At 42.2% G+C, this 14,285-nt stretch overlaps 1 protein-coding gene across 2 annotated transcripts; it reads left to right on the top strand.

Annotated features, from left to right (window-relative positions):
- Positions 1 to 3,099: 3,099 nt before the first annotated feature.
- Positions 3,100 to 8,508, top strand: LOC112214930 (intestine-specific homeobox-like). Of its 2 annotated transcripts, none has more exons than XM_024373964.2 (3): positions 3,100 to 3,563; positions 4,502 to 4,653; positions 8,021 to 8,508. In XM_024373964.2, exons 1-3 carry the CDS (start codon positions 3,290 to 3,292, stop codon positions 8,306 to 8,308), a joined length of 714 nt encoding a protein of 237 aa, XP_024229732.2. In that variant the 5' UTR covers positions 3,100 to 3,289; the 3' UTR covers positions 8,309 to 8,508. The 2 variants fall into 2 exon arrangements, with proteins under 2 accessions (XP_024229732.2, XP_024229731.2); XM_024373963.2 differs by having other exon boundaries at positions 4,499 to 4,653.
- Positions 8,509 to 14,285: the final 5,777 nt, after the last annotated feature.

Below are 14,285 nucleotides of genomic sequence, written 5' to 3'. Positions count from 1 at the left end.
CTTAGACTTTTCAGCAAAACTCTAAACACATTCTCATTCTCAAAACACATTCTGCACTCTAATGCACATGTCATCCATACTGTTAAACACAAGGGGCAACAATCAAATACAAATAGAGAACATATGTCATTGATTGAACACAACTCAAAATGGATTTAACCTGTTTCAAATGCTGCGACACAACCAATATAAGCCAGTTCAGAGAGCAAACAGGTTGTTGAAGGTGGGAAGGAGAAAGTCTGAGAATGGATACTGTAGTACAGTGCATTGTAGGCTGTATACTGTACAATGGACAAATTGTATGGCCCTGAACATTGTGCTTTCCATTTATTAACAGTACTGACTGCTCAATAGATTTTGACTGGTTGCAGGTTCATATCAACAAAGAACAAGAATTACAGTATCACAGAGACAAAGGACAAGTTTTTGAGATGCAGGGTACAGTACTGTAAAAATAGGGGTACAAGGAGGAGGAAGAACAATAAAACAAAATTGCAAAGTGCTAAGCAGAGTAGTAATTTCTGATCAATGTTGAGCTACTATGATAGAACATGTTTTCGTTCATCAAAAGACAATGACGGAAAAATATGAATATTTTTTTCGATTAAAATGTACTTCTCCCTGAAAATTGTATGTTTCGAACAATGTGTTTTCTATTTTTCGGTGTATTGTTTACTGACTGCTTGAGAGTGTATATCATTTTGATCACTTTGTTTATGATTTGAGAGCAGTGTTTGATTTTGAACACAGGTAAAAACTGTTTTGAGGCGAATGTTTCATTTTGCAAGAGGAGTCAGAGGTTATGTAAATAGTGCTTTTGTGTTTAATGTTTTCAGGAAATGGAGCAAGATTTCAGAAATTGTGTTTTAGCAATTGAGAAAAACTGTAATTGAATTGAGAGAGAGGGGGGAGGGAGAGAGAGAGAGAGCCATACAGACAAGATACAGCACAGAGGAGCAAAGAGAGAAGAGGAGAGAGGAGCACAGATGATAAGCTTCTGCTAAAGATGTTCCCTCCTGCCCCGACTAGTCCAAGTGATTAATGACATTCTCTCTCTCTCTCTCTTCTCTGTTTTAGCACAGTGGACACTGCCTCTCCGAGTGTAGTTGGAGTGAACTATGGTGGTTTGGTGTATTAGGCTGCCATCTAGAGGTGCAGTAATTGTAATAACACAATTGTTATTCAGGACCATCTTTCTCTCCAAAATATCCACCCAGAATTTTAGATGTATCACTTTGGATGGAGCAGGAACATCCATCTCCTACTTTACCACACACACACACACACACACACACACACACACACACACACACACACACACACACACACACACACACACACACACACACAGATACACACACACACACACACACACAGATACACACACACACACACACACAGATACACACACACACAGACACACACACAGATACACACACACACACAGATACACACACACAGATACACACACACACCATCCCCCATGCATCCTTAACAGAAGAAATACTCCCCCCTCCACTCTCTCTCTGAAATATATATGAATACACTTCCCACATTGCTTTTCCCAAAACAACTTTTCTCTTTCCTCTCTCTACTTTGTTCTGTGTTTCCAGACTGAGTCCCTAAGTAGGAAGTAGCTCCCAAAGTTCCTGTGGGGTTCTGGGAATCAGCTATGTGTAACATTTTTATTTTATTTAACCTTTATTTAACAAGGCAAGTCAGTTAACAACAAATTCTTATTTACAATGACGGCCTACACCTGCCAAACCCGGATGACGCTGGGCCAATTGTGCGCCGCCCTTTGGTACTCCCAATCACGGACGGTTGTGATACAGCCTGGAATCAAATCAGGGTGTCTGTAGTGATGCCTTTACCACTGAGATGCAGTGCCTTAGACCGCTGCGCCACTCGGGAGCCCAACATGACTAGTAACGTCATTTCCTGGACGCCTGTTGTAGTTTTGTCTTATAGATACAAAGAGACAGAGTAGAACTCATTTTAATTGTGTTAGAAGGGCTCCATAAACAGTGACTTTCTTTCTAATGACCACATGGAGGTGCTATAAAACCCCAGCTAAGTCAGGTCCTAACTGCAGAGCCTATCACTGGATAGAGGGTGCATCTCAAACGTCTAAATTGGCTTCCTCTCCTCCTCTCCTTGTCTCCCCTTCTTATGCATTGAAGGAGACTAGACGAATAGTCTAAAAAGCAGCATAACAATGTTTACCTATCAGGTGTTGGCCCCAAACAGAACAAATCTTCCATATGGGTGCAAAGGAATGAGAGAAGATGAGGAGAGGAGGAGAGGAAGCCAATTTAGACTATTGATACGCAGCCAGAGTTCACCAAAAGGCCACCAACTATTCCATAGATAGATAGTGTTATTAAGTCAGCTAATTCCACATCGTAAACCAACACAACACGTAAACATATGAGCCAAAACGCTATTATGATCAATGAGCACATTGATCTTTTCTGGGCTTTTCTAGTAGCCCCAGCCTCATTATGAGGTATCATTCATTTGGACTCATTTTGTAATTAAACACAAGGACACCTCGGAAAATGGAATATCATTTTGTGGATGTTTATGAGTTTGGCAAAGAGGTTCAGCTGGCTTACTCTGGTTGCTAAATCTCTTTCTGCTGTGGCCAACTTTGTGGCATGTCAACAACAAAGAATTTGGCCCGAGCAGAAACAGAATGCTACCCTTTAACTTAGCTACACTCCTAAGTCTTTAACGATCAAATGATAATCTTCAAAGTTTTCTCGACATTGAATGAGAACAGTCAGCTGTCAAGGTAAAGGAGTTTATGGCAGTGTGTGAGTTGCACAGTAAACCTGCTCCTCCTTCTATTGATCCTAATGATCCACTGCATTAGCCTACAAACCCTATCTGTCTTTACCTGGGGACACAGTTATGACACCTGATAGGAGTTACATGACAGCGAGGTAGAGAGACTAGGAAGGAAGATAGACGGACCGAAATCGACCTACAGCGAGAGAACAGGCTGGACAGAAAGAGACACGGAGAGACAGACAGACAGACAGACAGACAGACAGACAGAAGGAGGTATATAGATACAAAGGGAGGAAGAGAGAGCCCGAGAGGAAGAGAGCGATAGAACAAGACAGTGAGAGAGAGAGAGAAACACACACAGAGAGAGCGAGAGAGAAGTAAGTCTGAATCCTAGACTACAGACAACCAGTGAGGGGACCAGGAGGTGTAACAAAGGAGAGAGTTGTACCCCGTCTACAGAGCTCTGATTCGCAGGCTGGGTCACCCTCTACGGATGAGCCTGGAAGTCAGTGGGGAACCAGATATCCTGCACCGCCGGCCTATGTCAGTGCACAATGGAGGCCCACAGAGACAGACTCCAGAGTGTGTGTCCCTCCCCAAGGTGTTGTCTCACTCCATCGAGCGGATCCTGAGGAGAGCACCGTGTCTGGATGGGGAGGAGAGGGGGGGCGGCGGAGAGGAGGAGAGAGGGAGCATGGCGGGAGAGACGGGGGCTGTGTGTGTGAAGACCACCGCTGAGCAAGAGCCTAAAGTCAACAGATGCCCAGGTGTGTTTAGTCAGTGGTTCCAAAGGCTCAGTTTGTCGGAGCACGCTGTGGATTTGATGAACTGTATGCTGCGGTTTTCATCAAAGTATCTGCTAAATGACCTTATTAGTAGCAGGAGAAAACTTCAATATCCAAAATACAAGGGGGGGAACTAATTTCAATGAAGCAAGATCAATAGATAGATATATTCAATAGTGTAGATTGTGTTTCTTGTGCTACATCCTTCTAAACTGTAGAGTTTAACTCAGAGTTTGGAAACAGAGTAAGTAAATGGCATTGTGACAGTATTGCATGAGGAACGAGTGCTTTATATTTGATTTGAAGAAGGTTTAAGTTTGTTCTGGCTAAGTATTTCTATCCTCTCCAGTGTACTAAAGCTCAGTTACTGCAGAGGCAAGAGTCAGAGGTTGTTTTATGGTTTCGTAGCTTTTTTTCTACCCTTTTATATGGTGCTGCTTTGATGTTGATTTTGAAAAATGTCTTGTTAGTGATTCATAAATGCTCAATGCTCCGTCTTTTCTAAAAGCCGCTTAGAGAATTGGATTACTTCAAATTCCATTCTGGAGGAACATAAAAAAAAAAAAACGACAATAAACAAAACAATTGTGATTAGAAATACACTTGAGACACGTTAATGGGAATTACTGTATAGCTGTGGGTTGTTTTAACCTTTACTTAAGGACAAAAATGTTCTGCAAATGTGTTACCGCCTGTATATTTAGTGCACAAAATAATAACTTATTTCCCGTCATAACCGTTTCTGTAACTGTCAAGGTCTAATTGTATTTGGATAGTTACCTGTAAATACTGTAGACTTTAAGTGCCACATTTAGCTAAACGGCCAAACACATTTACAGAGTTTGCTAAATATCCGCTTTCCATTTCGAAAGCAATAAATTGTGTGTGTGTGTGTGTGTGTTTTGTTTTGTTTGGAGTAGAGTCACGGAGCAGCAGTCGGCGGGTACGAACCACATTCACCTCGGCCCAGCTAGAGGTGCTAGAAAGGTCCTTCCAGGAGAGCCAATACCCTGACATATATTCCAGAGAACTACTGGCCTCCCAAACACACCTGTCAGAGGCACGAGTACAGGTGAGTACACTACTGTGTGTATTTGTGCGCGTGTGTGTGCGCATGCATTTCTGTGTGTTTGGTTGGTTTCTTGATGGTCCTCTAACATACAGTGAGCACCATAATTCATTGGACAGTGACCCTTTTTGGGTTATTTTGGTTCTGTACTCTAGCACTTTGAGTTTGAAAGGATACAATGACAATGAGGGTGAAGTGCAGACTGTCAGCTTAAATTTGAGGGTATTTTCATACATATCGGATGAACAATTTAGAAATTCTAGAAGCTTTTGTACATAGTCCCCCCCATTTTCGGGCATCAAAAAACATTGGACAGTTTAACATAATGTAGAATAAAGTAATCATTGTTAATATTTGGTCGCATATCCTCTGCATGCAATGACTGCTTGAAGTCTGCGATGCATCGACATCACCAGACGCTGGGTATCTTCCCTGGTGATGCTCTGCCAGGCCTGTACTGCAGCCATCTTCAGTTCCTGCTTGTTTCGGAGACTCTTGCCTTCAGTCTCCTCTTCAGCATGTAAAATGCATGTTCAATTGGATTCAGATCTGGCGATTGACTCGGCCAGTCAAGGATTTTCCACTTTCTGGCCATCAAAAACCCCTTCGTCGCTCTAGAAGTATGTTTAGGCCCATTGTCGTGTTGCATGATGAAGTGCAGTCCAATGAGTTTGGAGGCATTTGGTTTCATCTGAGCAGAAAAAATATATCTGTCGACTTCAGAATTCAGTGTTCTACTTCTGTCTGCAGTCACATTATCGATGAAGACTAGTGAGCCTGTTCCACTGGCAGCCATACAGGCCCAAGCCATAACACCTCCTCCACCATGTTTCACGGATGAGGTGGTATGTTTTGGATCATGGGCATGTCTTTTTCTTCTCCACACTTTCCTATTTCCATCACTCTGGTACATGTTCATCTTTGTCTCATCTGTCTACAATACTTTTCCCCCCAGAACTCTTGGGGCTCTTTTAGGTGCTTTTTAGCAAACTATAATCTCGCCTTTCTGTTCTTCAGGCTCATCAGTGGTTTTTAATCTTGTAGTGTATCCTCTGTAGTCCTGCTGGTGTAGTCTTCTACTTATGAAAGACTTTGACACATCTACACCTGTATCCAGGAGAGTGTTTTTGATCTGTTGGGCTGTTGTTAGGGGGGTTTTCTTCACCATAGAGAGTATTCTCCAGTCATCCAATACAGTGGTCTTCCTCAGTCTACCGGGTCTTTTGACATAATTGAGTTCACCGGTTGTTTTTTTCTTGTTAATGATGAACCAAACTGTTGACTTGGGCATGCCGAGGCATTTTGCAATGTTCCTGATGGATTGATTTTCATTTCCGAGCCTTATGACGGCCAGCTTCATTTGCATCGACACTGCTGTCTTCCTCATGTTGTCACACCCCAACAACAACCTTCAAAGGCAATAGCAAAGTCTAGAATCAATACTATTCATCAACAGCTCTCCTGCATTCACTAAAAACACAAATGAATACACCTGCCTAACGACACACATCTGTGAAGCCAACTCAACAAATACAGTGCATGCGAAAGTATTCGCCCCCCTTGAACTTTGCGACCTTTTGCCACATTTCAGGCTTCAAACATAAAGATATAAAACTGTATTTTTTTGTGAAGAATCAACAACAAGTGGGACACAATCATGAAGTGGAACGACATTTATTGGATATTTCAAACTTTTTGAACAAATCAAAAACTGAAAAATTGGGCGTGCAAAATTATTCAGCCCCCTTAAGTTAATACTTTGTAGCGCCACCTTTTGCTGCGATTACATCTGTAAGTCGCTTGGGGTATGTCTCTATCAGTTTTGCACATCGAGAGACTGAAATTTTTTCCCATACCTCCTTGCAAAACAGCTCGAGCTCAGTGAGGTTGGATGGAGAGCATTTGTGAACAGCAGTTTTCAGTTCTTTCCACAGATTCTCGATTGGATTCAGGTCTGGACTTTGACTTGGCCATTCTAACACCTGGATATGTTTATTTTTGAACCATTCCATTGTAGATTTTGCTTTATGTTTTGGATCATTGTCTTGTTGGAAGACAAATCTCCGTCCCAGTCCCAGGTCTTTTGCAGACTCCATCAGGTTTTCTTCCAGAATGGTCCTGTATTTGGCTCCATCCATCTTCCCATCAATTTTAACCATCTTCCCTGTCCCTGCTGAAGAAAAGCAGGCCCAAACCATGATGCTGCCACCACCATGTTTGACAGTGGGGATGGGGTTCAGGGTGATGAGCTGTGTTGCTTTTACGCCAAACATAACGTTTTGCATTGTTGCCAAAAAGTTCAATTTTGGTTTCATCTGACCAGAGCACCTTCTTCCACATGTTTGGTGTGTCTCCCAGGTGGCTTGTGGCAAACTTTAAACAACACTTTTTATGGATATCTTTAAGAAATGGCTTTCTTCTTGCCACTCTTCCATAAAGGCCAGATTTGTGCAATATACGATTGATTGTTGTCCTATGGACAGAGTCTCCCACCTCAGCTGTAGATCTCTGCAGTTCATCCAGAGTGATCATGGGCTTCTTGGCTGCATCTCTGATCAGTCTTCTCCTTGTATGAGCTGAAAGTTTAGAGGGACGGCCAGGTCTTGGTAGATTTGCAGTGGTCTGATACTCCTTCCATTTCAATATTATCGCTTGCACAGTGCTCCTTGGGATGTTTAAAGCTTGGGAAATCTTTTTGTATCCAAATCCGGCTTTAAACTTCTTCACAACAGTATCTCGGACCTGCCTGGTGTGTTCCTTGTTCTTCATGATGCTCTCAGCGCTTTTAACGGACCTCTGAGACTATCACAGTGCAGGTGCATTTATACGGAGACTTGATTACACACAGGTGGATTGTATTTATCATCATTAGTCATTTAGGTCAACATTGGATCATTCAGAGATCCTCACTGAACTTCTGGAGAGAGTTTGCTGCACTGAAAGTAAAGGGGCTGAATAATTTTGCTCGCCCAATTTTTCAGTTTTTGATTTGTTAAAAAAGTTTGAAATATCCAATAAATGTCGTTCCACTTCATGATTGTGTCCCACTTGTTGTTGATTCTTCACAAAAAAATACAGTTTTATATCTTTATGTTTGAAGCCTGAAATGTGGCAAAAGGTTGCAAAGTTCAAGGGGGCCAAATACTTTCGCAAGGCACTGTACTTGTAGTACCTTAAAATGGGTGGACCATGTACAAAAGGTGCTGTCATTTCTAAACGGTTCTTCCGATATGTACGAAAATACCCTCAAATTAAAGCTGACAGTCTGCACTTCACCCCTAGAGTACAGAACCAAAATAACAAAAAATGGTCACTGTCCAATGAATTATGGTGCTCACCCTATCTGCTGTGTGTTGTCATCCTGACCCAGATTTGGTTCCAGAACCGCCGGGCCAAGTGGAGGAAGACTGGAGCTCTGGGAGAGAGCAGAGGATTGGACAAACTCTTAGACATCAACCAACAGCCTGAGAGGATAGTGCCGCTTCCTCCCCTGATTGGATCCCTACAAACCAGGCCACACCCACTACGGCACAAGATCTTCATCTCCAGGCCTCCCTACCATCCCATTGGTGTTTACCAGAACTTCCTGCCCAAGCTCCACCCAGCCCTGGTACCCTACTCTGAGCCCTACCTGCTTCCCCTCCCAGCCCAGTCCTAGTTGACCCCAATGACACACACCATACCTGGACACACACTCAGCTGACAGACGAACACACCGGATGTCTTGTATGTCCAATATGTCTGTCCCTGTACATATGTGTTTTCTGTACGTGAAACAATTCTACTCATACAGAAATCTGCTATTTTCATTAATTTCATACAAAGTATCATAAATAAAGGTCTTCAGTCTGAGCATGACTAGCTGAATCAGGTGTGTTATTGTAGGGCTGGAATGAAACACCCAGTAGAGGTCTCCAGGACCAGAGTGGGAGAGTTGGAGACACATGTCTCAGACTGATCCTGGGTTCTCTGGGATTCTTAGAAACACTCGGACTCAGTCATCATCCTCAGTGTTACGTCACTTCCAGGGTCAACCATATAGTTCCTTGGATCTGAGTAGTCCTCTCAAAGGGTAAAGTAGTTTATGTGATATGATATGATTAATAGGACAATGTTCTGGAGTCGTTAAACAATGAACATTTATGGGTGACGATTGCCAAGGAAACCATTATATATTATCATAAGGTATTTATAGTAGAAACTCAATAAATTACATATAGCCCACACATACGGTGCCAGGGTTTGAGAGAAAGAAAGATAGAGGGAGAAATAAAGAGAGGGAGAGAGAGGGGGGGTGTTATTTCAGATGATATGGGGCCTATAAAAGGGATACTGTGTTGAGCTTTCAGATTATTACTCAATTGGTTTATTGCACTCTACATATATGGTACTACCTTATCTTAATTCACCTGGGGTGAATCTGAGGGCAGGGCATGTGTACAGTCATTATCTGAGACAGACACACACACACACACTACCAGATGTAGAGTCATCATAAAACAATTGTGTAAGATGGTTCAATGTTTCAGTGTTGCAGACAGAAATAGAGTAGATCAGTAGATCTCTGAGAATTATGTTTTTAACTGCAAGTTCTGGAAATGTCATCCCAACTGAACACATGATCATCTACAGTGCCATGCAAAAGTATTCATCCCTTCCTGTTGAAAGATGGATTGGACCAAAGCGCAGCGTGGAAAGTGTTCATGATTTTTAATACCGAACTCCGACAAAAACAACAAAATACAAAACAGAACGTAAAGTTCTGCACGGCTAGACAGCAACTATGCAAAAATAAGATCCCACAATCTAAGGTGGGAAAAAGGAATGCCTAAGTATGATCCCCAGTCAGAGACAACGATAGACAGCTGCCTCTGATTGGGAACTATACACGGCCAACAAAGAAATAGAAAAACTAGAATGCACACCCAAACACACACCCAAACCTAACCAAATAGATAAATAAAAAGGCTCTCTAAGGTCAGGACGTTTTGTTGCATTACAACCTGTAATTTAAATGATTTTTATTTGGATTTCATGTAATGGACATACACAGATAGTCCAAATTGGTGAAGTGAAATGAAAAAAATAACTTGTTTCAAAAAATACAAAAGATTTCAATAATGGAAAAGTGGTGTGTGCATATGTATTCACCCCTTTTGCTATGAATCCCCTAAATAAGATCTGGTGCAAACAATTACCTTCAGAAGTCACATAATTAGTTAGATTGCACACAGGGGGACTTTATTTAAGTGTCACATAATCTGTCACATAATCTCAGTATACATACAGTGGGGCAAAAAAGTATTTAGTCAGCCACCAATTGTGCAAGTTCCCACTTAAAAAGATGAGAGAGGCCTGTAATTTTCATCATAGGTACACTTCAACTATGACAGACAAAATGAGAAAAAAAATCCAGAAAATCACATTGTAGGATTTGGTATTTGGTCACCTACAAACAAGCAAGATTTCTGGCTCTCACAGACCTGTAACTTCTTCTTTAAGAGGCTCCTCTGTCCTCCACTCGTTACCTGTATTAATGGCACCTGTTTGAACTTGTTATCAGTATAAAAGACACCTGTCCACAACCTCAAACAGTCACACTCCAAACTCCACTATGGCCAAGACCAAAGAGCTGTCAAAGGACACCAGAAACAAAATTATAGACCTGCAACAGGCTGGGAAGACTGAATCTGCAATAGGTAAACAGCTTGGTTTGAAGAAATCAATTGTGGGAGCAATTATTAGGAAATGGAAGACAGACAAGACCACTGATAATCTCCCTCGATCTGGGGCTCCACGCAACATCTCACCCCGTGGGGTGATCACAAGAACGGTGAGCAAAAATCCCAGAACCACACGGGGGGACCTAGTGAATGACCTGCAGAGAGCTGGGACCAAAGTAACAAAGCCTACCATCAGTAACACACTACGCCGCCAGGGACTCAAATCCTGCAGTGCCAGACGTGTCCCCCTGCTTAAGCCAGTACATGTCCAGGCCCGTCTGAAGTTTGCTAGAGAGCATTTGGATGATCCAGAAGAAGATTGGGAGAATGTCATATGGTCAGATGAAACCAAAATATAACTTTTTGGTAAAAACTCAACCCGTCGTGTTTGGAGGACAAAGAATGCTGAGTTGCATCCAAAGAACACCATACCTACTGTGAAGCATGGGGGTGGAAACATCATGCTTTGGGGCTGTTTTTCTGCAAAGGGACCAGGACGACTGATCCGTGTAAAGGAAAGAATGAATGGGGCCATGTATCGTGAGATTTTGAGTGAAAACCTCCTTCCATCAGCAAGGGCATTGAAGATGAAACGTGGCTGGGTCTTTCAGCATGACAATGATCCCAAACACACCGCCCGGGCAACGAAGGAGTGGCTTCGTAAGAAGCATTTCAAGGTCCTGGAGTGGCCTAGCCAGTCTCCAGATCTCAACCCCATAGAACATCTTTGGAGGGAGTTGAAAGTCCGTGTTGCCCAGCAACAGCCCCAAAACATCACTGCTCTAGAGGAGATCTGCATGGAGGAATGGGCCAAAATACCAGCAACAGTGTGTGAAAACCTTGTGACTTACAGAAAACGTTTGACCTCTGTCTTTGCCAACAAAGGGTATGTAACAAAGTATTGAGATAAACTTTTGTTATTGACCAAATACTTATTTTCCACCACAATTTGCAAATAAATTCATTAAAAATCCTACAATGTGATTTTCTGGATTTTATTTTCTCATTTTGTCTGTCATAGTTGAAGTGTACCTATGATGAAAATTACAGGCCTCTCTCATCTTTTTAAGTCGGAGAACTTGCACAATTGGTGGCTGACTAAATACTTTTTTGCCCCACTGTACTCCTGTTCTGAAAGGCCCCAGAATCTGCAACACCACTAAGCAAGGAGCACCACCAAGCAAGCGGCACCATTAAGACCAAGGAGCTCTCCAAACAGGTTAGGGACAGAGTTTTGGAGAAGTACAGATCAGGGTTGGGTTATAAAAAAAAATCCGAAACTTTAAACATCCCACGGAGCACCATTAAATCCATGATTAAAAAATGGAAAGAATATGGCACCACAACAAACCTTCCAAGAGAGGGCCGCCCACCAAAACTCACAGACCAGGCAAGGAGGGCATTAATCAGAGAGGCAACAAAGAGACCAAAGATAACCCTGAAGGAGCTGCAAAGCTCCACAGCGGAGATTAGTGTATCTGTCCATAGGACCACTTTAAGCCGTACACTCCACAGAGCTGGGCTTTATGGAAGAGTGGCAAGAAAAAAAGACATTGCTTAAAGAATAAACTCAGCAAACACGTTTGGTGTTAGCCAAAAGGCATGTGGGAGACTCCCCAAACATATGGAAGAAAGTACTCTGGTCAGATTTTTGGCCATCAAGAAAAATGCTACGTCTGGCGCAAACCCAACACCTCTCAACCCCCCGAGAACACCCACTGTGAAGCATGGTGGTGGCAGCATCATTCTGTGGGGATGTTTTTCATTGGCAGGGACTGTGAAACTGGTCAGAATTGAAGGAATGATGGATGGCACTAAATACAGGGAAATTCTTGAGGGAAACCTGTTTCGGTCTTCCAGAGATTTCAGACTGGGACGGAGGTTCACCTTCCAGTAGGACAATGACCCTAAGCATACTGCTAAAGCAACACTCAAGTGGTTTAAGGGGAAACATTTAAATGTCTTGGAATGGCCTAGTTCAAAGCCCAGATCTCAATCCAACTGAGAATCTGTGCTATCTTAATGACTGCTGTACACCAGTGGAACCCATCCAACTAGAAGGAACTGGAGCAGTTTTGCCTTGAAGAATGGGCAAAAATCCCAGTGGCTAGATGTGCTAAACTTATAGAGACATACCCCAAGATACTTGCAGCTGTAATTGCTGCCAAAGGTGGCTCTGCAAAGTATTGACTTTGGGGGGTGAATAGTTATGCACACTCAAGTAAAAAATGTTTGGTCTTATTTCTTGTTTGTTTCACAATGAAAAATATTTTGCATCATCTAAGTGGTAGGCATGTTGTGTAAATCAAATGATACTAACCCCCCCCAAAAAATCTATTTAAATTCCAGGTTGTAAGGCAACAAAATAGGAAAAATGCCAAGGGGGTGAATACTTTCGCAAGCCACTGTAAAAGTTTCTCAACTCCATTCCTAGGGAAACAACTGGTTAATGGCTTGATGATTAGTTTAATTGAATTGAATCGGGTGTGTAAGAGTCAATGAATGGGCTGGAGTAAACACATGCAGCCCTGTGCTGTGAGGCCTCAGGGCTGGTGTTGAGGAAATCGATTCAAATATTTCAGTGAGGTGGTTTGTTCCATCCTTTACCTGAACAGGTTAGAAAAATCTGTAGCCAATTTACGATGGCGCTCTTGCCTTGACTCAACAACACTTCTTCCCTCTGCTGAACTTTTGACCCCCTCTTATCTGTATTTTCAGGCGCTTAGCATTCGGGTGAACCCTGTGTTATAACAGTCTTATCAGACGAGCTAAGATGTGTCCCCGTCCACAGGCTAACGTTAGAACACACACACACCAGTTTGGCCAAAGGCTGGCAGATTTGTGTGGGTGTTATTGAATTTTCCAAGAATTTGTTTGGTGTGTTTCCGAAATGCCTGAAGTGCTGAGCTTTAACCAACGTCCAATGTTCAAAGTCATGCATTCCAAATGGAGGAACATTTCATTTTTATTTTACAGTTCTGTTTAACTGGTTTATTATGGTGTGAACAGTGAGCGGTACGCTGTATATATATATATTAATGTATTGATTTCTTTTTAAAAAATGTGCTTGTTGCTATATCACTTCATTTTCAAATGTATATCAGGAAACAATAAAAATAATAATAAAATAATAAAGGACTGAAATAGGCTACTGAAAGCTGATAAATTCAAACTCGTATTTTAAAATAAATTGGACATATATTTTGATGAGCTTGGCATGGCATGGGTGTCCTCTTGTGGTTCAATAAGGGTGTCACAGCTGTGAGACCGTATTGCTGGGTTCCTGGTTTGAACAGGTGGTGGTGCTGTAGGACTTAGAATAAGCTACTGTGGAGATGCTATCTCCACTTTCGTTTCCTCTCCTGGCTCAAACATGATATTGTTTCCTGTCATCTTTCTCACTATGATTTGTATTAGAGGCCTATCTGGAGCAACTTATAAATGAGCATCATAGGGGCATTGCAGTTGACACGTCAGGATCTGGGCTAAAATATACCAGGGATCCCAATAGGGACCATATACAGTGTCTTCGGAAAGTATTCAGACCCCCTTGACTTTTTAATTAAAAAATGTTTTCCTCCTCCTCAATCTACACACAATACCCCATAATGATAAACAGGTTAATGAATGTTTTGCCCAAAAATATAAATAAAAAAATGAAATATCACATTTACATAAGTTTTCAGACCCTTTACTCAGTACTTTGTTGAAGCACCTTTGGCAGCGATTACTACAGCCTTGAGTCTTCTTGGGTATGACGCTACAAGGTTGGCACATCTGTATTTGGGGAGTTTCTCCCGTTCTTCTCTGCAGATCCTCTCAAGTGCTATCAGGTTGGATGGGGAGCGTTGCTGCACAGCTATTTTCAGGTCGATCCAGAGATATTCGATCAGGTTCAAGTCCAGGCTCTGG

This window comes from Oncorhynchus tshawytscha, linkage group LG15, assembly GCF_018296145.1.
Source record: "Oncorhynchus tshawytscha isolate Ot180627B linkage group LG15, Otsh_v2.0, whole genome shotgun sequence".
In the NCBI taxonomy this organism is placed as follows: Eukaryota; Metazoa; Chordata; class Actinopteri; order Salmoniformes; family Salmonidae; genus Oncorhynchus; species Oncorhynchus tshawytscha.
Note: the sequence above shows the minus strand (reverse complement) of the source record. Positions and strands in the feature narration are given on the sequence as shown.